Here is a 26,101-nt window from a genome sequence, read left to right on the forward strand (position 1 = left end):
CTGAGAGGGTGGTGCTGTCCTCAGCGATAATAAAGACAGAAGGGAGGGAGGAAGGAAGGAAGGAAGGAAAACATATCTTTGCCAAATATCTGTGTGCCAGACACTGTGCTAAAGGCTTAACAAATATTATTTGATTTTGTTCTCACAATAACCCTGTGACATCAGTGCGTTTATTATCCCTATTTTATAGTTGAAGAAACTGAGGCAACCAAGAGTTAAATGACTTGGCCAGGGTCACATAGCTAATAAGTGGCTGAGTCTGGATTTGAACTCATGTCTTCCTGACTCGAGGCCCAACACTCTATTCACTGTGCCACCCAGCTGTCTAGAGGTGAAGGAGTTTGGAAGAAAGATAATGAGTTTCTATCTTGGACATATTGAGTTTGATATGGTCTCTGGGACATCCAGTTTGAAATGTCCAGTAGACATTTGGTGTTAAGGTAGGACAAGAGAGAGGTAAAGACTGCATATTGAGTGCAAAGATTGTTTTATATTCATTGTTTTTTCCTCCACAGAATCTATCATGGCTTAGATACTCAATATATATTTGATAAATGAATGAATGAATGGAAAAAGCCCTTCCTTAGTAGATAATTCTTGAGTTTTCTTTTACCTTTGCATTTCTCATACCAGTCTTTTGACTCCACAGAGTAAAATTAAAAAAATGAAGGAAAAATATAAAGACCAAGATGAAGAAGATCGTGAACTTATCATGAAGCTCCTTGGTGTAAGTGATTCATGAAACCATTTCCATCTTTTGTTTTTTATCAGTAATGACACAAAGTAATATTTTCTTTGGGGATAAACATCTAACATTCTTGGGAATATAGGGAAGGTTGTAAAGAGCAAAGGTAAAGCTTTTAAAAGGGTGTAAAATTTCATCAAATCATTGTAGGTTGTGTGTATTTGTCTTCTATTCTTGTGTCATCTAAATAAATTAACCCTCATCCCCCACAATGGGACCCAACAGCTTAGTGTTAGGGAAATGGAAGCAAGTACCTGAAGACCAGTGCAAGAGGAATGGAGGTGAGTGCATCTTTTTATATTTATATCTCAAGTCTTACAAACAGGCAGCTTCCCATAGTAATTAGCCATAAGAACTACTGAAAAGAAAACCAAGAGGTATATAGAGTGTGCTTCCACCAAGCTTGGAGAGCAGGGACCTGCAGAGTGACCTGCAGAGTGCATTTGGTAATTCTTATGAATACGCAGAGAACCAATTGTTCTGTCATCATCTTTGCCAATTTTCAGAATATGAAATGAAATCTTTGGAGCGTTTTGATTTGTCTTTCTCTTATTATTAGTGTCTGTTGGAGAATGGCTGTGTGTGTGTGTGTGTGTGTGTGTGTGTGTGTTCACTGTTTATATATTGTAGATACCAAGCCTTTATCAGACAAATTTGATAAGGATTTTTTTTCCATTTGACCACTTCCCTTGTATTAACGTATTAATTAATGTATTACTTTTGTGTATGGAGTTATTTTGACTCTGCTTTCTTCACAGTGTATCAAATCATAAAATTCTAAAGGATAATTTTTTTTTGGACAAGGGCTAGGAGCAGTGGATGAAAATTGCAGAGTTAAATATGGATTTCATATAAGGAAAAACTTACTGGCTGTTAAAGCCAAAAAAAAAATGTGTGATAGATTGCTTCAGGAGGTGGGATACTTGGTTGCTTCTTATTGGAGGTCTTTAAGCAGAAGTTGAATAACCAGTGGCAGGGAGTATTCTAAAAGGGATTTACTGTCAGGTTTGCATTGGACTTTGTGGCCTCTGAGGTCTTTTCTAGTTCTTAGATTCTGTGATACTGTCAAATAAAGTCTGCAGGTTCAAGCAAAGAAGAAAAAGGGAAGAAAGGAAAGAAAGGAAAAACAGGGAAAACAAAAGAAGAGACAGTGAAGAAACAACCCCAGAAGTTCAGAGGTGAACTGAGGATTGGTGACAGAATTAAGAAAGAAGCTTCTCTTGAAGCTGTAACTCATGAATTACAAGAACTTGCCATGGATGATCAGCCAGATGATAAGGTAAATCTTCTCATCTTCAGAAATAAATGACTGTAGCTTCTTACATAATGCTACTACTGACATCTGAAATGAAAAAGGCTCTGCTTACTCAGTGCTCTTTCCTAAAAGCATGTTTGGTCACTTTCAAAAAAAATTTTTTGAAAATAGTGAATATTTTAAATTAAATGTGTTTATAGCATGTGGCAGTCTTAACTGCTTAATAAGAAGTAACATAAGAAGAGAATATGGAACCAGCCTGGGAGTCAGTGATGTTACCCCCTGCCCAGTTCAAGTCTGGCCTCTGAAATATCCTGGTTGTGTGACCTTGAGCAAGAAAACTTAATCGTAATATTCATGCCCCTGGCCATTTTTAAGGTTATAAATTTCAGAATGGTTACCAGTTGGCTTTAGTAGAGGGAGTTTCCTCACTGGGAATTTCCAGTGAAATCACAAGTTCAAACAACAAAATTGTGACTACTGTAACCTGTACAGCACTGGAAGAACTAAAGTTCATTAAATTATTTAACCTGAAAGGACTGCTGCTGAGCCTTGCCTCTTGACGAGATAGATGTACATTTTTCTTTCGTGCTTGGTGTCAGGCTTGAGGTACAAACACTAGCAGATGTTGAAGGAGGCCTTTTTTACTCATAGGCATACCTAATCAGCATTCGTTGCACTGGGATGAATGTCTTTCATCTTATAAAAATCACTTATTCTAAAAATCATAAATTTGTATTTCTGAGATTTTTAATTAGATGTTTTAGTGAAAACTGATAAAATATTATTTTTGAAGTGAATGTGGTCACAAAGCAAATTGGAAATCACTGTTCTTTGTGGCAAATTAAATATAGATCACGAACCACCATGTTCTCAGCTCAGTAAAGTTTCCTAGATGTATATAGCAATATTTTTTGTTTTTAATGTTCCTAGGTGGTAATAAAACCAATATTTTTGACTGTTGCATTCTGATATTCTACACTGTTGTCTTGGATCAATTAATTAAAATCTATAAAGGACAGCCATCCACTATTTAGGAATATAATATTTTATGAAGAAAATTTTTTCAATTTTAAGAATCCTCTTGGGTACATAATTAGAAAAGATAATGTGATTAATTTGGAGAATGTACTTCATCAGAAAATTTTCCTAGAGGCAGTAGTCATTGATAAAAGACTTTTTTGTTGATCTTCAGGTCTTTCCCAATTTTTTTTCTTTTGGTGGTATTTCATCATTCATTATACTGTTGGTGATTAAGAACAATAAAAACTTCCCAGACAGTATGGGACTGTGTTAGATCACTATTTTTTTTTTCAAACCTTTCAGAGAGTACAACCTTTGTTTTACTCTGTCCCTTTGAGTGGTGTTACTCTCTGAAAAAATAAATTTAAAATGCCAGGTCCAAATTTTTATACCCTGTAACACTCAAATTCTTTGCTTTCAGATCATTGCTGAATATAAACCTATACATCTCTACAAGGGTCAGGTGGTGACAACCTATGAATCACACTGTCTTGGCCACTATATGGTCTTTGGCTTGTACTAACCGTAATCTCTTGTTTTATTTACATGTTTGCAACAGGAAGAGCAAGATATAGACCAACAAGAAAATGAGGTATGATTTTATTGGGGAGGGGACACCGGCGGGGTTCCTTACAGCACTGTGTTTCCTCAAAGATTCAACATAAATATCAGCCAGTTTCTTAGTCCATCTTTGGTGCTGCACAGAAGCATTTGCCCTAGGTTCCCTTATTCCTTAATAGTCAATGAATCACGCTGAGCAGCAAGCAGGTAGGGCCCTAAGAACAGAAATACCTGGAATTGGGAAGTATATAACCAAGTTTCCTGGACCTCAGACTCTAATGCTAGTGCTCAGCCCCGAGTAGTTAAATCGCTCATGCAACAGATTTCAGTCTTTTTCTAGTCATCATTATAGTTAATGGGCTACATAAAAGTGGGCTCCCAAGTAAAAGAGGAGTGGAAATAAGCCAGCCATTCTCACATCAGTCTGTTATTTTGCTTTTTCAAAATTTTCCATATTTTAAGATGAGGCACAATAAAATAACTTTCTTTAATTAGTACTGTCCTCACTTCCTCAGCACTTCTTCATATATTATTGCAATTAAACACATCTCTGGAGACATAAGGTTGAAACTAACTCTTTGTTAATTAATGGGAGACGAGTACTGCTAATTAGAGAGGGCTTTTTAGAAAACTCAGTTTTAGTTTCAGTTCCAAATTCCCACCCTCCCATTGAGAAGGCAAGAAAAACAAAACTCATTACATGTATAGACACACAAAATAAATTTCCGTATTAGCCATGTTTTTACCCACACCCACACACCCCTTCTCTTAATCTGCACTCTTGAGTTCATCCTGTGTCTCTTATCTGGAGGTGTCTAGTAGGTTCATTATGAATTCTTTGGAATTGTGATTGGTCATTGCACTGTCAGAATTGCTAAGTCTTTGTTGTGCATTTAGAACAGTGTTATGATGGTATAAATTATTATCCTGGTTTCACTTTACTTTGCATCAGCAGTTCGTAGAAATCTTCATGGGCTTCTCTGAAATCGTGTCCTTCATTATTTCCATTTCGCAGTTGATGGGCACCTCGTCTATTTTCAATTCTTTGCCATGACAGAAAGAGCTGTCGTGAATATATAGACCTTTTTTTCTTTTGTAGACAGTCATGATAATTACTGAGTGGTTTTATAAAAGTTGTTTTTCTCTTTAGATGTTTTATTAATCCACTTTTCTTTTTTAGCATTGTTATTTCCCATGACTCTCCCCCTCCCCAGTACTTTCCTTGTAACGAATCAAATCAACACATTAGCAGAGTAGGCTGTATTTAACAAATAGACAATACTACCTGTTTGCTGAGAAGTGGTAAGCATGTTTCACTATCAGTCTGTGAAGTTACAGTTGGGTAAATGTTCTGGATTCTAGGCTTTTTGCTGCAACCCATGTATCTTTAGGCACAGAAATTGTTGGGTGATATTTGGTGGCCCCTTGCTATATATATTAGCCTAAAATATTGAAGGGTATATGCTACAGCTACCAGGAAAAACAACATTAGATAGTGTTATGAATAAATAATTGGATTTTCTCTAAAAGAAAGTTGCCCCTGCATCTATTCCATTTCTGTTCACCATGATAAAAGTCCAGCAATCTTGTATTTGTTTGGTGTTTGGAAAGAAGTAGCCTCATTTGCATTAATAGAGTGTGGTGCTGGAAACTGGATTTTGTAGCCAGAGAATTCTGACTCAAATTTCAGTTGTCGCAGTGACTTTCTGATGTACATTTTTTAATCTGTAAAATCAGATTGTTGGTCTAGGACAATACAAGATCACTTTCAGCTCTAAATCTATGATGGTACTATAAGACTAAGTAAGCATGTATGTGGATGTACCCCAGTAAGGCACCTTCTTAGTTCTCTTTGGAGAAGAGAAATCAAGCTGTAATCTGCTAAATTAACAACATAAAAGGACTGAAAGGAGATAAACACATTTTGACGCATTAATTTAAATAAACTGTATTTGAATTTTCTTTTTCTAATATAAAGGGTCCCATTTCAAAATAATTTTTGCTTTCTAGGAGAACCTCTTGGACTCTTTGACAGGACAACCCCATTCTGAAGATGTTTTGCTTTTTGCTATACCAATATGTGCCCCATATACCACCATGACCAACTATAAGTAAGTCATCACTAGACTATTCAAGTCAACAACAGAAGTATGCCTCATTAATTGCTTCATAATTTAATGATATATGCAATTTCTTTTTAAAGATACAAAGTGAAACTTACTCCTGGAGTCCAGAAAAAAGGAAAAGGTATTATTGTCCTCTAATCCTTGTAAGTTTAGTTTTAAAGAAGATGGTGAAATGAATGCAACCCAGTTCAATATTTTCTTCTTTTCTGTTCCTAGCTGCTAAAACTGCCTTGAATATTTTCATGCATTCAAAAGAAGCAACAGCAAGAGAAAAAGATTTATTTCGTAGTGTAAAGGTAAGTTTTCTTTCATAGTCTTTGGACCTCTAATATAACCTGTGGCTCTGATACAGTCAAGTTAGAGTTAAAACAGTGATTATAAATATGTTTAATGTCTATAACTTGAAAAACATGAAGGTACTCAATACGTTTGTATTTTTTAGGACACGGATTTATCAAGAAATATTCCTGGAAAAGTCAAAGTATCTGCACCCAATCTGCTCAATGCAAAGAAGAAATAATAAGACAAAAAAATAATATATTTTGAAAGGTACTCAAATGCTAAAAGTGTCTTAGGTAAATAGGTTATACTATGCATTCTACAAAATAACTTTTTCCCCATTTCAAGTGGAAAAAAAAATCCCAATATCTTAATTGTAACTTTATATAAAATTTTGTACAGCACTATATATGCACCTATTCACCTAAATTAATGTGAAGAGAACCTTCATTTCATGTTGAAATACTGAGATAGTATATATGCTGCAGACCTACTTGGATCAGTTTTTCTCCTGATATTAATAATTAATTGATGTGTACTGTAATTGGGTATCTATATACAGTTTTCCCTTCTCCAATCACTTCTGGAATTCCTGTTGGTGTAAGCTATGAATGTGTTTATAAAAAAAAAATGATTGACTACGATTCAGTTCTTTCTGCCCTCACCTGCCCCCATCCCTTCAACTACCTTGTGCCACCCACATCCATTGGTTTGTATCAAGTTAAGGTATCTACAGCATGCTGGTATTTGTACTACTCAGGAACTACAATGACTAAAACTGTCTTTGCTCCCTTCCCAGAATTAGATATAGCCTTTCCAACCTTTTGGGATTCCGTTGTTCAGGTCAGAAGATAATAAATTAGTATTCTCAGTTCTTAGTAAAAGAAAGTAATGTGGGGGGAGGGGAGAGAAAGGATTTCATTAGAAATTTATATAAAAACCTCTATAATAGTTTCTTCTGCAACTAAGTCTTAGAACCCAAGAAACGCTTAAGGTTTTTTCAGTTGACATTTAAACTATCTCAGGAGAATTATGATATAATTGTATACTAAATGGGTGTTCATAGTCTACCATTTCCTTTCTCCATTTATGAATGTCAAAATTCCAATTAAATTATTTTACCTTTTCTCTAGTTGTAAGCTTTCCTAACATGATTCTGTAAAGTGTCAGCTCTATTCAGAGTATTAAATAAGAATATGTGATAGCCATTCTTGGACTTTTTGTCCAGTATGTTTATTTCTTTTTGCTCTAATAGAAGAAAATCATTTGCATTAAATACATTTATTGCAAATATCTTCAGACACAAAAATAAGTTCTCTAGGCCATTCACATGCAAACTTAAGCCAAAAAAGCTTACAACAACGCTGCTTACAGATGATGTCACACTTGGTGAAATTAATTACACCTTTTAGAATTTTGCTTGTCCATGCAAGATTTATTGTAGGCATGACCTGCAGAGAATCTTATGATCCAGATGTATTGTTACTACCAAACCTCTGAGTCACACTGTGAAGTAAGTGCTTTGGAAGGCAGTTCCATGAGCTGGCTAATAAGTCTTTAAAGCAAATGACTGCTTCTAGGCTTAGCCTGAAAAAGAGAAAAAAAACATGGTTTTAAAGTACTTTGAATTTTAAAAAATTACAAAAAATGAAATTAAATAGAAAAATTATAGTTTATAAGTGATGTTTGTTGTTAGCCCCCTCCCTCATGATTTACAGGAAATTAACAAGTTAACCAGTTAAAAACAGCATTTTTCCCCACTTAGGTTACCTTACAAGCGACTTTGGTTGTACTGAAAACACAAGTATTTCATTACTGTGAGCCTAAGAGAGATTAAAAAAAGTTTTTTTAGTCTATGAAATTCAGAAGTAAAAAAAATCATCTTTAATAAATAAAACTATACTTACTGCTTTGTGCTGGGCAAGCAAGTTGTTAGCACACCCACCAAAAACAATCACTTCCCCTTCATCACTTGCACAAGCTGTATGCCATAACCTGCACGGTAACAAAAAATTTCACGTTAAAAAAACAAATGCCTTCCCTTCTGCGGATTAGCAGTCTTTCCACCTCCTCCCCACGATATTGTTGAGTAGGGAAGGTGAAGAAAGCTTCCCCCTCCCTAATGGCTATATTCATTTCACACCAAAACCAGAGGATAAAAATTTTTTAAAAATTGGTCCATTATAAAGATATACATCTCTGTATTATATACATAAATTAGGTGACCAGTTTTTCCCCTTTCAAAGTTTTGGTGTCAGAGATAGCTTGAATGGTATCCATTTGGTTAGTATCTTAGGTATATGTGATATATACATAAAAATATAAATTGCACCTATCAGGTTGAAACCACATCAGGCTATCTCTTTATCTGGTAAAGATGCCAATTCTTGGCAGTTCTATTTCCACATCTTTCTTTTCAATGTTTCTACACTGTTGCAATAATCTCCTTTCAAAGGCAGGGGCTTCTCCTCCACACAGCTGTCAAAATAAACTTAAGGCACGGGACAATCCATGTCAGACTGTTGTTGGAAAACATACCTTAAAAACTCCTTGGCCTAATGTATAAAAGCCATCAACGTTTCCACCTATGCTTATATACATTTCATATCACCCATTCTATTTTCCAAACAAACTGGACTTAATGTTTCCTCAACTCCACATTACATCTCCTTATGAACTGTCTCCTCAGCCTAGAATACTGTACCCTCCTTTTCCTCCTTATATCTCCTATCTTCCAAGACTCAGTTCAGGTGTCACCTCCTAAGTAAACCTTCTCCCCCCTCAAACTGCCTGGTATTTACTTATTTCTGTCTCATCCTAGCAGATTACAAGCTAGCTCAAGGAGATATAGTTCTGAATTTGTCCTTGTATCCCCAGTACCTCACAACGTTTAAGAAATGTTCATTAAACTAAAATGAGAAACTTTACGAACTATTTTAATTGCCACACATGGGAATAAAATGAATTATGGATGACATCTGAAGTTTTAGAAAAATCTTTCAAAAGAAAAATGCCATCTTACTAGAACCCATCTTTTCTATTAGTATTTTTTCAAATTCTGAATTATACCACCATTACTTATTTAGGCAAATAAGGACATTAACCTTAGAGAGGCAGAAAAAATATAGTGGACCAATCAAATACCTGAGGCCTGTATAATTTATTATATATGGGCAATAGTGCTTAATGCACATAATTATGAGACAAATTTATTTATGAAAAAAGTCCCATTTCAAGCTCTCAACCTTTCTTAGGTAGTAAAAGTTTGTATAAAGTGATTGTTTTGGTTAAGCAACTTTGGGGAGGAGGAGGAACAATGATCATTTTGAAAAAAAGGGTTCTCTATTTAAAACTGAGATATGGTCTCAACTATTTCTAGAATCCAATAATAGGTTCTGTGAATTCCTAATGCCTGTTCTGCTGAATAAATCTCAAGTCTTTTTCATACATATGTAGACATAGTCCAGCCATTTTACATTTTACAAGATATCCCCATTTTACTTATAAGAAAACATTCAGTTTTTCATTTGCCCAAAGTGACATAGCCAATTAATAGAACTGGATATATAAGCCTAATATCATATCTGTGATAACTTGGCCTTGCTGAATAGCTAATTGGAAATTCACTATAAATATATATTGTAGCATTTTTTAAAACCCAACCTGTTAATAGGAAGGAAAACACTCCAGAGCCAAGAATGATAAGCATTTCAAGTTACCTTTCTGGAAAAAAATCAATTATTCCAACAGGAAGAGTGAGGAGTGAGGATGACACTATGCTTGCAAACGACACCTTTTCCTTCAGAAACTTAAGTTTTTAGAAAGCAAAGTTAATAATTAGCCACAGAAATGATACCATTCCATTTTGAGGTGAGGGATAGAGCCTGTGAAAGAAACTACATCTACCAGATGCCTGCATCTCAGATGTAGAATTTGAACTTAGGAAGCCCTGATTCCAAAAGACATGATGATATTGCTCTATTCAAAGCTGATAATTTCATGTGATGTTAAATAGTGTTTTTCTAAAACATTAGGCATTAAAACCAAAAGGCATTTAATACATGTATGAAGGCTTCCTTCCCCACTCGCCAGAATACCCTACAAACATTTCATGACTGTCCATCATTTCACTGCTATTCCCTAAGTCATTTTTCCTAGATGCCCACCTAATTCAGAAGCTAGTCAGTTTTGTGCAGGAAAGTCTCTGAAGATACTTCATCTGACGATACTACGGTGACTTCTCTCTGTAAATGGTCCAGAATCTACTTTTAAGATTCTGTGAGACACAGTTGGAGTAAGATTAAGGATAATTAAAGAGGAAGGACATAATTCAACTAGAAGGAAAAGGAAGATAGTAATCATAGCAAGGCAAAAAGAACAGATAAGTAAAAGTAAAGGTATTGTAGGGAGCAGAGCCAAGGCAGAGGAATGAAGTTAGCATTCTGCCTCCCTAAAAACTTCCAAAAACACTCACTCACTCCCTCTCTCTCTCCCACTTTTTGCAGGAAACCTTTCCAGACCTCTCTTAGTTATAATTTCTGTCTGTATCTTCTTGGTATATAGTTGTCTGCAAGTTGCCTCCCCCATTAGATTGTGAGTTCACTGAGGGCAGGGACTTTTGCCTCTCTGTATTACCAGAACAAGACATTGTGCCTCATAAATGCTTTGACTGACTAAAGACCAGAGAGCCCTGTGGAACACTTAAGGTTAGTGGGTTACTATTCTTTTTTTTTTTTTTTTTAGAGAAACCTATGTTGTGTTGTTTTTTTTTTTTTTAATGTTTAACAATCACTGCCATACAATTGAGATTTTATCCCCCCCACACCTACCCTCCACTACCCCCCTCCCTCCCCACGACTGCATACAATTCTGTATAGGTTCTACATATACTTTCCTATTGAGTATATTTTCACTATAGTCATGCTATGTAGTCAGACTAAAATAAATGAAAGAAATCATATAACAAATCCAAACATGATACACAAACACATACACATACACAAACATGATCTGCTACATTTTGTGAATGACTTCCATAATTCTTTCTCTGAGTGTGGAAGGCATTTTGCCTTGAAAACCACCATTGGGATTTTTTTTTTTTAATAAGAAGTTCTTGCGTTATTACAAAATTCCAAGTCTACCAGAAAAAACTCTCTCACACTGTGGTCATTGCTGTGCACAAAGTTCTCCTGGTTCTGCTCCTTTCACTCAGCATCAGGTCATATAAGTCCTTCCAGGCCTCTCTGAAGTCTTCTTGTTCATCATTTCTTATGGCACAATAGTACTCCATTACATTCATATACCATAATTTATTCAGCCATTCCCCAATTGATGGACATCCCCTTGACTTCCAGTTTTTGGCAACTACATAGAGTGCTGCTATAAATATTTTTGTATATGTGGGACCCTTTTCCATTTTTTTGATCTCTTGGGGATATAGTCCTAGTAGCAATATTGCTGGGTCAAAGGGTATACACATTTTTGTAGCCCTTTGGGCATAGTTCCAAATTGCTCTCCAGAATGGTTGGATGTGCTCGCAGCTCCACCAACAATGAATTAGTGTTCCAACTCTCCCACATCCTCTCCAGCATTTATCATTTTCTTGTTCTGTCATGTTTGCCAATCTTATAGGTGTGATGTGGTACCTCAGAGTTGTTTTGATTTGCATCTCTCTAATCAATAGTGATTTAGAGCATTTTTTCATATGATTATAGATATCTTTAATTTCTTCCTCTGAAAATTGCCTGTTCATATCCTTTGACCATTTATCAATTGGGGAAGTGGGTTACTATTCTTGAAAGGAATGAAAGTGAGGTTTCAGTGGGGGGAAAAGCATCTCAAGTGCATGACAGGAAATCTCAAAATTGTCAGAAGGTTAGAGTGAAAGAATGCCACATAGGAAGAAAAAAGGAAGAAAAAAAATACAGAGATGACAGACTCCAGACCAGAAACAGAGTCCATCTAATTAGTCAGGTTGCTAAGAATGTCTTTTTCTGGTGTCATGGTTCCATTTGAGTTTTGTACAGGACATCATCCATGGAAGTAACTTCTCTGTGATCATTAAACTTGACATATGCCTGAGGGGCACCAAAGGGAAGTTGGATAGAGGTCAGTTACCTAAAATGCTTTCTAATCAACAAAGAATCTGTAAATCAGTGAACACAGGAGCTAACAGACATGAGATGTGCAGGCTGATACTGATGTTTTCTCCACTGTCTGATCCTTTATATTCTCTTGAAGAATGTGAAAATCAGTCTATGAGTGCCTTTAAAACTATGTGGACTTCAACACTGATTTCCTCTGTATATAAAGGAGCAGAATTAGGAACGCTGCCTAACACTGATCTCTACTTCTATATATAAGAGGGGTTCCAAAATGGTCTATTTCTAAGACTTGAATCTACTTCTTTGTGCCATGAGACCAGAATGCATAAAAAATCCTCACAGAGGAAGCTGAATACTTAAACAACCCCATCTCAGAAAAACAAATTGAACAAGCCATCAATGAACTCCCTAGGAAAAAGTCTCCAGGGCCAGATGGATTCACAAGTGAATTCTATCAAACATTTAAAAAACAGTTAATTCCAGTACAACATAGACTATTTTTGAAAATTGGGGAAGGAGTCCTCCCAAATTCTTTCTATGATACAAATATGGTTTTGAGACCCAAACCAGGAAGAGACAAAACAGAGAAAGAAAATTATAAACCAATTTCCCTAATGAATATAGATGCAAAAATTTTAAATAAGATTTTAGCAAAACAAATAACAGCATCTTATCACGAGATTAATACATTATGATCAGGTAGGATTCATACCAGGAATGCAGGACTGGTTCAATATTAGGAAAACTATTAGCATGATTGATCACATCAACAACAAAGCTAACAAAAAATCCTCACAGATCTGTTCAACTTAATACCTGTTTACTTAACCCTTTCCAGTTCAGTCATTAACATTTACTCTAAACATTCCCTCAAGCTACTGTTTCACATTTCTCTTCCTTTTCATTCCCCAACTACTACAATCACTCTGTCTCCAGAAGTCCTATCTTAAATGTTATCATCTTAAAATTTTCTCAGTTCTAATCTTCCTTAATATCTCTACAGCTTTAGATACTGCTGACACCCCCCCTTCCTGGCTATTCTTTATATTCCCTTATGTTGCTTTCTTTGGGTTTTCCTGTCTAATCCTTACTCAATTTTCTTTTTCTTCCTTTTGCTTTTTAGGAGAAAATCAGGGCTAAGTAGACTTGCTAAGTCACACAGCTAGTGAGTGTATAAGGCTGGATTTTAAGTTGGGTCTTCCTGACTCCAGGACCTATCCACTACACTACCAAGCTGCCCCTTCCTCAATTTTCTTCACCAGTTTATTGTCCACTTGCCACTTCCTAAAAGTAGTTGTCCTCCATGGCTCTATCCTGAGTCACCTTCTTATTCTTCCTATTCCCTTCTTTAGTGATTTAACTAATAAAATTATTTCTATATGTCTCCCAGACCTTAGCTATCTAGCCCTAATTCTCTTAAAGTCCATTCTCTAAGTGGTTGTTCAGCATTTGATTCTGTCAGCTTTTCAAATTCAAAATGTCCAAAACAGAACTAAAAATTTTTCCCTTCCTTCCAACTTCCCTATTTTTTATGAGGATATCACCAACCTGAGATGCCCAGGTTGTAACTTATGAGTTCTTCATGCTCCCCTTTCTCTATTACACAAAGAAGTCACTTATGCACGCACAAATTATTTGTTCAGCATAGAGATGATGAATCATTTTTGCTTGCTTATACCTTGGTTTTTCAGCATAGCTGTGTTTAAACTGTATCCATTCATTCTTATTGATCCAATAAGTCCAGGCATCACCTGATAACACAGAGCCAAAGAAAAAAGACCCTTAAGTGTATTATTTTGTTGTATGTGGAAGTGATGTTAAACTGTACTTTTTAATTTTACCAAGGGAGGAGATTTGAAACTCATTTCCAAAAATGTATTACATTTTGTGTGTAAGTAGAACAGTGTTAGGTAGAAGAAGTAGAAATAAATATGAGTTGTTTTATTTTTTACTTTCATTGGAACTGACAGCTAACTAAATCCCATCCGTCCTCTATAACTTTGAGACCCTCTGAAAATTAAACAAAAAATATGAATAGGAAGATTGGTTGTAACCTATTAGAAGTGGAGGCAGAGAATCCTATTTGTAAAGGACTCTTTGGACTTTCTAAAGTAACACAGATGATAAAATTATATTTATTTATATACTCTCCTCCTGTGGGAAGTTAGGGGCACATATGTTCTGCTCAGTCGAAGGCATCAAACCAACTTACTTAGTGGTTGTTTATCAGTGGTAAACCCGCCAAAGAGAAAAAGATGATCTGGAGAAACTGGTGTTAAAGAATGCCACGAACGACCAACTGGGCATAGACCTTGTGGAATTCTGAAAAAGTAAAAAATAGCGGTAATCAACACAATAATAAAAATGTTCTCATTTGTTCCCACTTCCCTTCAAACACAGAATTCAACAACAAAATTATAAATTGGCATGAATTAGCATTAGCAAATTTTTAATTAGTAAAAGTCTAGCTATCATGTTTACCTCAATGAGTAAACTTTGGTTTTGGTAAAATTGAGAATAATCATAATGTACTATTCCTTTAATAAGGAATGAATCTACACTGAAATTTTTTTTCTTTTGAAGGACTTTTCTAATGTGATGTGTTACTTACAATTCATTCCATTCCCATGTATCCAGATTAAGATAATGGAGATCATTCATCCTGGAGTCCTGAGGGAGGGGGAAAAAAAGTTACTCTAAATAATCCAAAAGGAAACCAAAATTTAGGAAAAGATATACTTACTCGGTATCTGCCTCCAAATACAAAGCCTTTGTTTCCAACAGTAGCACAGGCATGGGCAGCTCTAGGAGATGGAGATTTACCCTACAAAAAAGCATCACATGGGAAAGCTTTGCTAATAGACTTTAATTAAAGGCTAAGATGATAGTAGAAAGTGGCTGTTTCTGGGAATAGGAATAACGTCAACAGAACTGTATCTGAAGCTAAGCAAATGAAAACAGTATTAGCAATATCAGTGCTAACAGGGATAGGAAGACCAGACCAACTGCCTAAATAACTAATAAATGATAACTAATAATAATAATAAATACTATATAACTACTCTCTAGTGTAAACTGGAATTTATTCCTCCTCAATTTATGATTTCCTTTTATTAAAAAACTAATAAAGAATTCTTAAAACCTTACTTTTTTATAATACAAAAAAAAATAGGTTATATAAGAATTATAAAACAGATGAATTCACTTTGAATGTAGTGCTTGGATACCAAGGTGCTATATATCTTAACTTATGAGTATGCAGAAAGGAGATCATCAAATTTGAAGAAATCAACCACACCACTTACCCTCTTCCTAAAAAGTGCAAAAATTGATTATATCATATAACCAAAAAGTAAAAAAATAAAATTATACCTCATATCCTTTTTCAATCCATTTTCTAGTCTGAGAAGATAGTTTTACACTTTAAAAAAACTGTGATCAAAATAAAAAGACTAATTTTAATTCAGTGTTCTGAGGAAACTTACTGTAGTTATAGGCTGCCTCCAGGTAAAAGTTTCAGTATCCAAAACATGTACATGATCATTCCATCCCCTGGGATGATTTGAGTTCTAAATAAGATAAAAATTTAAATTTCACTACTTTTGGTCATATTCGGTCAGTTCCCAACTTATGGTTTCCACATACTTATCCATATTAAATTGCACACCATGAGCTCCTTAAGGGAAGAAACTATGTTTTGCCCTTTTCTCTAGCCCAGTGCTTAGTACATAACAAGCTAATATAAATAAGCTAACATAAATACTTGTAGTTATAAATTAATGAACAAGGCATACCAGAAATGGAAGGAAGGAAAGGGGTATATGTGGTGATTTTATCAATAATTCAATTTAATTCAACAGTTATTAATACTGAGTCAAATAAATTTAAAAATCACTTACCCAAAAAGATGTTTCATCAAACTCAAAAGTTCCCAGTTGTTTATCTTCAGGTAAATACCCATAACCTCCAAAAAATATTAGCCTGTAATATAAAAATAAGACATTTTACAAACTATCACCACCAGCTTATTCACTAGTTGATTCATTTTATTGTATCACATTCAAAATGATGATGAGGTATCTTTTTTTATATTTACTTCACTCAGATGAGAATGTTAAGTTTTTAAGGGTAAAACACTTTGTATTCAGTTAGTACACATTATAAACTTATGGGTAAACCAATATTATATATAAACAATATACTAATGCTACTAACTCACTTGTTTTTATATACCCAGACGCCAAGTTTGTCCTTTGATGATGGGGGAACTCCTTGGCAATCAACTCTTACCCACTGCAACACTCTGTCTGTAGACCTTGAGTCCAGCATATAGAACTGCAGAAAAAAATTTATTTAGGCAATTAAGGGAGAAGAAACTGGACACAATTGTAGAACAGTATTATCGGTCTCAGATTTGCAATGGAGAATAGCCAGGTATTGTAATGCAGGTTACCAAAAGTCTGTCATTTCAGCTTCAAACAAATAAACCTTTTTCCCCCCTATATCTAAGACATATCTCACACTCTACCAGATTTAAGCTCTGTAATCTTGTCATCCTATCCAACCTACTACAATCATCCTTTCATTGACTTTAGCACTACTAGTTTCTTTTTTCCCCAAATTGTGTCAAAAAATCATGTTATTACACTCTCACAGAACTGGGGAGAAAATGCTTGGTAAATTACTCCTTTATACTTATTCATTTTATCAAGTATAGTGCCCTGTTATGAGTGGTATACTAGCATTCAATTACAAAGAACAAAACTACCTTCAGAAGAAATGTTGAGTCAGCCAGAAGATAACACACAAATATGTTATTAGTTAAGAAAAAGTTGGCTGAAAATATAATGTTTTGCAGCCAAAATAATAAAGGCAACATTTCATGTTTGGCCAACATGTTTTTGAAAGTGGTAGAGGAAGAAATCCTTTAACTTTACTTGGAAAATATAAAAAATCTAGTGTCCCCAAACTTACTGCTTCTAGGAGTAGGAAAAAGAACTTTAAATGCTTGAAAACACTAACCTTGTTTGTATTGCCTCTTGAATGATGTCCACCAAATAAGTACAGCACTCTATCTACACAAACAGCACAACTCCCTGACATAGAAGGGGGAACATCACCTTCAGTATTTTTCTTTGTCCTAATGGGAAATAAAAAATCTGAATGTTAAATAACTATCTTTCCAAAGAAGACAGAATAGATTAGGAAACAAGTTTAGGAACATCAGTTTTTCAAACCTAATGTTTTCCCCTACAGTAAGGAAAAAATACTTAGATAATTAGAGTTGAGAGTGCCTTTCAGTGGCCATCTAGTTCAATTCATATTCAATAGATCTCATCAAATTAGAAGTTCCTTCCAACAATGTAGTTTTCAGTACACTTCTGCCTGCCTATCCTATGTACCTTCTCTGTCTCCTCCTGTAAGCTTACCACAAAGTGTATCTAAGATGCTATCCCGTAACACTGGCTAGCAATACCTATCATCTCTGGCCCTTCCCTGAGGATGTTTTTTATGCGTGTTTTTCAAGTATCCTCATTGGTTGTATTCTACACCCTGCTCATACACACCAAGTGCCTCTCCACTAGTCTCTTATGTTGTATGGCCATATAGCAACAATGGTGGAAAGTTGGTTTTTAAAAGATGGGCTTTATGGGGAAGAGCTAATATGGTGGAGAAAAGCTACACAGTCGCCTGAGCTCTCCCCAGTTTCTCTCAGAAATAATGTTAAATCAAGCCTACAGATTCTGATTCTGGAATGACAGAACCCACAAAATATTGAGTGAAACAATTTTTCAGCTTAAGATAAGTTAGAAGGACTTCAAGAAAAGGTGTGTCTCACTTGGATAAAAGGGGAGCACAATCCAGCATAGTGTCCTGGCAAGTCAGCAAGAGGCTCTTAGCCACAGCACAGATTGGCAACCAAGGTCCCTTTGTCTTGGCTCAGCAGAGCAGCACTGAGGCCTCCAAACTCATCACAGAAGGCAAACTGCAAGCTCTGGAACCCTGGCACAACAGGCATAACTAGGCCAGGCTCCCCCCCGCCCCCCCCCCCCCCCAAGTGCAGTGGGCAAGCCGCAAGTACATAAGGCCCCTGCGTAGAAAGCAAGTGACCAGGGCCCCAGCCAAGACTGTTTTTTTTCTTCAATCAATTTTTGTGCTTCTTTTTCCAAGCTGTTGATTCTTTTTTTCATAATTCTCTTGCATAATTGAATTCTTTTCCCAATTTTTCTTCTAATTCTCTTGATATTTAAGATCCTGTTTGGGTGCTTCCAAGAGGACTTTTTGAGCTTGAGATCAATTCATATCCCTCCTTGAGGCTTCACATGCAGTCATTTTGATGTTGTCCTCTTCTGAGTTTGTTTTGATCTTCCCTATTGTTGTATTAGCTTATAATGGTCAGAGATCTTTTCTGTTTCTTATTCATTTTTTATCCTATTTCATGACTTTTAAAGTTGAGCTTTTTCCTGGGTTACAGGAGACTGTAACTGCCTCAAACTGTCCCAAACTTCTTGTGCTGGGGGCCAGGGGCCCAAGTCAGTGGCAGAAATATTACATGTATCCTTTTTAGACCATGATGCAATAAAAATTTCATGCAATAAAAGGCCATGGAAAGATAGGCTAAAAACTCATTGGAAACTAAATCTAATCCTAAAGAATGAGTGGGCCAGACAACAAATCATAGAAACAATAATTTCATCAAAAAAATGACAATATAAAATGCCAAAACTTATGTTACGTAGCCAAAGCAGTTCTTAGAGGAAATTTTCTATCTCTAAACGCTTACATGAATAAAATATATAGAGAAAAGAGATCAATGAATTGGGCATACACCTAAAGAAAGAACAAATTTAAAAACCCCAAATACCAAATTAGAAATTCTGAAGATCAAAGAAGAGATTAATAAAATCGAAAGAAAACTATCAAACTAATAAATAAAACCAAGAGCTAGTTTTAGGAACAAAACAGTAAAATAGATAAACCTTTGGTTAATTTGACTTAAAAAATAAAGACCAAATTAACAGTCTGAAAAATGACAAGGGTGAATTCACCACCAATGAAGAGGAAATTAAGCAATAATTAGGAGCTACTTTGTCTAACTGCCAATAAATCTGACAATCTAAGTGAAATGGATGAATACTTACAAAAATATAAATTGCCCAGATTAAGAAAAAAAGAAATATAATACTTAAATAACTCAATTTTAGAAAAAGAAATTGAATATGCCATCAATGAACTCCGTAAGAAAAAGTCTTGGCAGAGTCCAGATGGCAGAGTAGAAGGATGTACCTACCTGCTCTAGCTCTCCCCGCATAGCCCTTAAAATACTTGTAAAAAATGACTCTAAAAGAATTCTAGAGCAGCAGAAGCCACAAAATGACAGTGTGAAGCAGATTTCCAGCCCAAGACATCCAGGAAGGCCACCAAGAAAGATCTATTGCACTGGGCTCCGAGTGGAGTGCAGACCAGCGTGGGCCAGACAGCACAAACTGGAGCAGGCTTCAGGGCGTTGAATCAAGGGCAACTGCCATGGTTTCCAGATTTCTCAAACCACAAACACCAAAGATAGCCTCAAAGGTCAGTAAAAAAGCTCTTTCACCTGGGCAAGAGGGGAGCCTGGTACAGCCCCAGGGCAGCAGCAGCCACTGCTGCAACAGCATCCATTTTTTGAGCTCTTGGCCTGAAGAACCTGGGGGAATTGAGCAGATGATCTGGGTCTCAGTCCTGAGTGGTGGTCTTGGGGTGAGGAGAAGCGCTGGCATGGTGGAGCTGGTGGCAGCTATGGAGAGGGAATCCTACTCGCAGTTTCAGGGCAGAAAAGAGTGCTTTTGATTGTTCACAGACTAGAGTGCAGGCTAGGAGACAAGTAAACTCCTCTCCCTTGATTGTGCCACCTTGGAGGAACTGAGAACTTACAGGTCCCTACAAATATCTCAGAATACAGCTGCACAAAACCTCTGAAGCCTAGAGTACTATACTCTCCACTTGACAAAGAACTCAAGTCAAGTAACTGGCTTGGAAAATGCCCAAAAAGGGGAAAAAAAAATAAGACTACAGAAGGTTACTTTCTTGGTGAAAAGTTATATTCTTCCCTCCTTTCAGATGAAGAAGAGCAAAGCATACAATCAGAGGAAGACAGTAAGGTCCCGGCGCTTCTACATCCAAAGCCTCCAAAAAAATATTCAATGGTCTCAGGCCATGGACGAGCTCAAAAAGAACTGTGAAAATCAAGTAAGAGAGGTGGAGGAAAAAGTGGGAAGAGAAATGAGAGGGATGCAAGAAAATCAGGAAAAGTGAGTCAACAGCTTGCTAAAGGAGATCCCCAAAAAATGCTGAAGATAACGCCTTTAAAAATAGACTAACCCCTTAAGGCAAAAGAGGTCCAAAAAGCCAATGAGGACAAGAATGCTTTTAAAAGCAGAACTGGCCAAATGGAAAAGGAAGTTCAAAAGCTCAATGAAGAAAATAGTTCTTTACAAATTAGAATGGAGGAGATGGAAGCTAATGACTTTATGAGAAACCAAGAAATTATAAAACAAAACCAAAAGAATGAAAAAATAGAAGACATTGTGAAATATCTCACTGGAAAAACAACTGGCCTAGAAGACAGATCCAGGAAAGATAATTTAAAAATTATTGGTCTACCTGAAAACCATGATCAAAAAAAAGAGCCTAGATATCATCTTCCAAGAAATTATCAAGGAAAACTACCTTTATATTCTAGAACCACAGGGTAAAATAGAAATGAAAAGAATTCCCAAATTGCTTCCTCAAAGAGATCCCAAAAGGAAAACTCCTCGGAATATTGTAGCCAAATTCCAGAGTTCCTAGCTCAAGGAGAAAATATTACAAGCATTCAGGAAGAAATAATTCAAGTATTGTGGAAATACAATCAGGATAACACAGGATTTAAGGGATCCAAGGGTTTGAAATATGATATTCCAGAGGTCACAGGAAATAGGATTAAAACCAAGAATTACCTACCCAGCAAAACTCAGCATAATACTTCAGGGAAAAAAATGGAATTTCAATGAAAAAGAGGACTTCCAAGGATTCTTGTTGAAAAGACCAGAGCTGAATAGAAAAACTGACTTTCAAATACAAGAATCAAGAGAAACATGAAAAGGTAAACAGGAAGAGAAGCCTTAAAGAGCTCATTAAAGTTCACCTCTTTACATGTACTACATGGAAAGATGTTACATGTAACTCTTGAGACCCTTTTCAAGAGAGAATATATATGTATATATATGTGTGTGTGTGTGTGTGTACATATATATATGTAGGTGCATATGGATATGTATGTATGTGTATATTATATATGTATATGGGTATATGTCATAGGGCACAGGGTGTGCTGAATATGAAAGGAGAATACCTAAAAAATAAAATTTACTACTGAGTGGAATGTACTAGGAGTAAGAGAAAGGGAGAGGTAGAATGTAGCAAATCAACTCACATAAAAGAGGAAAGAGCGAGCTTTAAAATGGAGGGGAAGAGGGGGGAGATGAAAGGAAATAAGTGAACCTTATTCTCATGGGTTTAGCTTAAGGAGGGAATAACACACTCAATTGGATATGGACATCTATTTTATCCAGCAGGAAGGTGGGGGGAAGGGGATAGGAGAGGGTAGATAATAGAAGGGACAGCAAATTGAGGAAACAGATAATCAGAAGCAAACATTATTGTGGGAGGACAGGTCAAGGAAGAGGATGGAATAAATGAAGGGCAGGATAGGACAGAGGGAAACGTGGTTAGTCTTTTACAACATAACTATTATGGAAGTATTTTGCATGGTTACACATGTAGGACTTATATTGAATTGCTTATTTTCTCAATGAGAGTGAGTGGGGAGGGAGGGAGAGAATATGAAACTCAAAGCTTTAATAATGAATATTAAAAATTGTTCTAGCATGCAACTGGAAAATAAGATGTACAGGCAATGAGGTACAGAAATCTGTTTTGCCCTACAGGACAATAGACGGGAGGGGCATAGAAGGGGGCAGTAATAGAAGGGAGGACAGACTGGAGGAAGAGATGGATGGGGGAGGTGGTGCATGCTGTCCTGGGGTGGGGAGAAATGGGGAGAAAATTTTGAATTCAAATTCTTGTGGAAGTGAATGTTAAGTACCGAAAAATAAATTTTATATATATACACACTTTTTTTTTTAAAGAAAAGAAAAAAACTGCAGGGCTAGATGGATTTACAAGTGAATTCCACCAAATACTTAAAGAACAATTCTAAATGCTATATAAACTATTCGGAAAACCGACCAAATTCTTTTTATGATACAAATAAGGTACTGATACCTTAACCAGAAAGAGTCAAAACAGGAGAATTATAGACCAATATCCTTAATAAATATCAGTGCAAAAATTTTAAATAGAATATTAGCAGAGAGATTATAGCAATTTATCACCAAGACAATACATTACAACCAAGTGGGATTTATAAGAGGAATGCAGGGCTAGTTCAATATTAGGAAAACTACTACCATAACTGATCATATCAATAAGATCAACAGAAATCATTATCTCAATACATGCATAAAAAGCCTTTGACAGTGTACAGCACCTGTTCCTATTAAAAACACTAGATGACATAGGTATCAATGTAGCTTTCCTTAAAATAATAGTATCTTCAACAAGCATTATCTTTAACGGGGATAAGCTAAAAGACTTTCCAAAACAATATAGTAATGGAAATGCTACCTACAACAATAAGAGAAGAAATATAGATGATATGGTATACTTAGAGAATCAATTTAAAAATTACTTGAGGGGGGTTGAGCCAAGATGGCGGAGTAGAAAGACACACATACACATAGCTCCGAACCCACAACCCATAGAACATCTGTATAAAGTAACTCACAGTGAATTCTGGAGCAGTGAGGCCACAGAACAGTGGAGCAAAGGAGATTTCTGTTCCAGAGGGACCTGCAAACCTCTCGCAAAAGGTCCGTCACGCTGCGGACACGGAGCCCAGCCCAGCCCTGCCGTGGCCGCGGCACCGAGAGGAACAGATCCGAGCAGGCTTCAGGGATGGGATCTCCAGCGGGCGCACAAGTCCCTCCACCCACAGGTGACGGGGGTCGGTGAAAGGGTCTCTTTGGCGGGTCGAGAGGGGAATGGGGTGCCCCCATAACTCAAGCCCCCTCAGGAGGCAGAAGCTGAGGAAGCAGCAGACCAGGGCTCCCCAAGCAGGCAGGAGCCTGGATCCATTGTTGAAGGTCTGTGCATAAACCCCTGAGGGAACTGAGCCTGAGAGGCGGCCCTGCCCCCACCTGACCACCTGAACTTAATCTCACACTGAATAGCAGCCCTGCCCCTGCCGAAGCCCCGAAGCTGGGGAGCAGCATTTGAACCTCAGACTCCAAGCGCTGGCTGGGAGGATCAGGAGGTGAGGTGGGTGTGAGGAGAATATTCAGAGGTCAAGTCACTGGCTGGGAAAATGCCCAGAAAAGGGAAAAGAAATAAGACTATAGAAGGTTACTTTCTTGGTGAACAGGCATTTCCTCCCTTCCTTTCTGATGAGGAAGAACAATGCTTACCATCAGGCAAAGACACAGAAGTCAAGGATTCTGTATCCCAGCCCACCCAATGGGCTCAGGCCATGGAAGAGCTCAAAAAGAATTTTGAAAATCAAGTTAGAGAGGTGGAGGAAAAACTGGGAAGAGAAATGAGAGACATGCAGTCAAAGCATGAACAGCAGGTCAGCACCCTGCTAAAGGAGACCCAAAAAAAATGCTGAAGAAAACAACACCTTGAAAAATAGGCTAACTCAATTGGCAAAAGAGGTTCAAAAAGCCAATGAGGAGAAGAATGCTTTCAAAAGCAGAATTAGCCAAATGGAAAAGGAGATTCAAAAGCTCACTGAAGAAAATAGTTCTTTCAAAATTAGAATGGAACAGATGGAGGCTAATGACTTTATGAGAAACCAAGAAATCACAAAACAAAACCAAAAGAATGAAAAAATGGAAGATAATGTGAAATATCTCGTTGGAAAAACAACTTACCTGGAGAATAGATCCAGGAGAGACAATTTAAAAATTATGGGCCTACCTGAAAGCCATGATCAAAAAAAGAGCCTAGACATCATCTTTCATGAAATTATCAAGGAAAACTGCCCTGAGATTCTAGAACCAGAGGGCAAAATAAATATTCAAGGAATCCACAGAACACCACCTGAAAGAGATCCAAAAAGAGAAACTCCTAGGAACATTGTGGCCAAATTCCAGAGTTCCCAGGTCAAGGAGAAAATATTGCAAGCAGCTAGAAAGAAACAATTCAAGTATTGTGGAAATACAATCAGGATAACACAAGATCTAGCAGCTTCTACATTAAGGGATCGAAGGGCATGGAATAGGATATTCCAGAAGTCAAAGGAACTAGGACTAAAACCAAGAATCACCTACCCAGCAAAACTGAGTATAATACTTCAGGGGAAAAATTGGTCTTTCAATGAAATAGAGGATTTTCAAGCATTCTTGATGAAAAGACCAGAGCTGAAAAGAAAATTTGACCTTCAAACACAAGAATGAAGAGAACCATGAAAAGGTGAACAGCAAAGAGAAGTCATAAGGGACTTACTAAAGTTGAACTGTTTACATTCCTACATGGAAAGACAATATTTGTAACTCTTGAAACTTTTCAGTATCTGGGTACTGGGTGGGATTACACACACACACATGCACACACGCACACACACATAGAGACAGAGTACACAGAGTGAATTGAAGAGGATAGGATCATATCTTAAAAAAATGAAATCAAGCAGTGAGAGAGAAATATATCGGGAGGAGAAAGAGAGAAATGGAATGGGGCAAATTATCTCTCATAAAAGAGGCAAGCAAAAGACTTATTAGTGGAGGGATAAAGAGGGGAGGTGAGAGAAAAACAAGAAGTTTACTCTCATCATATTCCACTAAAGGAAAGAATAAAATGCACACTCATTTTGGTATGAAAACCTATCTTACAATACAGGAAAGTGGGGGATAAGGGGATAAGCAGGGTGGGGGGGATGATAGAAGGGAGGGCATGGGGAGGAGGGAGCAATTTGAGGTCGACATTCATGGGGAGGGACAGGATCAAAAGAGAATAGAAGTAATGGGGGACAAGATAGGATGGAGGGAAATATAGTTAGTCTTATACAACACAACTATTATGGAAGTCATTTGCAAAACTACACAGATTTGGCCTATATTGAATTGCTTGCCTTCCAAAGGGAAGGGGTGGGGAGGGAGGGAGGTAAAGAAGTTGGAACTCAAAGTGTTAGGATCAACTGTCGAGTAATATTCTTGCCACTAGGAAATAAGAAATACAGGTAAAGGGGTATAGAAAGTTATCTGGCCCTACAGGACAAAAGAAAAGATGGAGACAAGGGCAGAGAGGGATGATAGAAGAGGGAGCAGACTGGTCATAGGGGCAATTAGAATGCTTGGTGTTTGGGGGGGGATGGGATAAAAGGGGAGAAAATTTGTAACCCAAAATTTTGTTAAAATGAATGTCAAATAAATAAATAAACAAATAAAAAAATTTTTAAAAAATTTACTTGAAATAATGAACAACTTTAGCAGAGGTGCAGACTATAAAATAAACCTACACAAATTATCAGCATTTCTATATATTCTCAACAAAGACCATCATCAAGAAACAGATTCCATTTAAAATAACTATATAAAATACTTCAGTCTGTCTACCAAAACAAATCAATGAACTATATGAACATAATTACAAAATACTTCACACAAATAAAGTGAGAAATATTAATTACTCATAGGTAGGCTGAGACAACAATATAAAAATGACAATTGTACCCTAATTATTTTTCTTATTCAGTGCCATACCAATCAGACTACCAAAAAATTTTATAGAGCTAGAAAAAATAATAAAATATATCTGGAAGAACAAAAGATCAAGAATATCTGGGGAATTAATGAAGAAAGTGTAAAGGAAGGAACAGATCTAAAACTATATTATAAAGCAGCAATCATCATAACTATTTGGTACTAAG

At 36.5% G+C, this 26,101-nt stretch overlaps 2 protein-coding genes across 2 annotated transcripts in view; one reads left to right on the forward strand and one right to left on the reverse strand.

The window, feature by feature from the left end:
• NEMF (nuclear export mediator factor) overlaps positions 1 to 7,205 on the forward strand; it is a 60,603-nt gene extending 53,398 nt beyond the window's left edge. Inside the window, exons 27-33 of the mRNA XM_072629464.1 lie at positions 650 to 727; positions 1,821 to 2,024; positions 3,583 to 3,615; positions 5,595 to 5,695; positions 5,788 to 5,831; positions 5,927 to 6,006; positions 6,153 to 7,205. Coding sequence (XP_072485565.1) covers positions 650 to 727; positions 1,821 to 2,024; positions 3,583 to 3,615; positions 5,595 to 5,695; positions 5,788 to 5,831; positions 5,927 to 6,006; positions 6,153 to 6,230 — 618 coding nt within the window. The 3' untranslated portion in view covers positions 6,231 to 7,205. The remainder of the gene's footprint in view (positions 1 to 649; positions 728 to 1,820; positions 2,025 to 3,582; positions 3,616 to 5,594; positions 5,696 to 5,787; positions 5,832 to 5,926; positions 6,007 to 6,152) is intronic.
• Positions 7,194 to 26,101, reverse strand: part of KLHDC2 (kelch domain containing 2) — a 49,019-nt gene continuing 30,111 nt past the window's right edge. The window contains exons 3-13 of the mRNA XM_072629465.1: positions 17,116 to 17,233; positions 16,313 to 16,428; positions 15,993 to 16,074; positions 15,579 to 15,662; positions 14,837 to 14,917; positions 14,705 to 14,763; positions 14,306 to 14,415; positions 13,772 to 13,844; positions 7,897 to 7,984; positions 7,760 to 7,812; positions 7,194 to 7,576 (exon numbers count right to left, since the gene is read on the reverse strand). Coding sequence (XP_072485566.1) covers positions 7,453 to 7,576; positions 7,760 to 7,812; positions 7,897 to 7,984; positions 13,772 to 13,844; positions 14,306 to 14,415; positions 14,705 to 14,763; positions 14,837 to 14,917; positions 15,579 to 15,662; positions 15,993 to 16,074; positions 16,313 to 16,428; positions 17,116 to 17,233 — 988 coding nt within the window. The 3' untranslated portion in view covers positions 7,194 to 7,452. The remainder of the gene's footprint in view (positions 7,577 to 7,759; positions 7,813 to 7,896; positions 7,985 to 13,771; positions 13,845 to 14,305; positions 14,416 to 14,704; positions 14,764 to 14,836; positions 14,918 to 15,578; positions 15,663 to 15,992; positions 16,075 to 16,312; positions 16,429 to 17,115; positions 17,234 to 26,101) is intronic.

The sequence above is a fragment of the Notamacropus eugenii genome, chromosome 1, assembly GCF_028372415.1.
Source record: "Notamacropus eugenii isolate mMacEug1 chromosome 1, mMacEug1.pri_v2, whole genome shotgun sequence".
In the NCBI taxonomy this organism is placed as follows: domain Eukaryota; kingdom Metazoa; phylum Chordata; class Mammalia; order Diprotodontia; family Macropodidae; genus Notamacropus; species Notamacropus eugenii.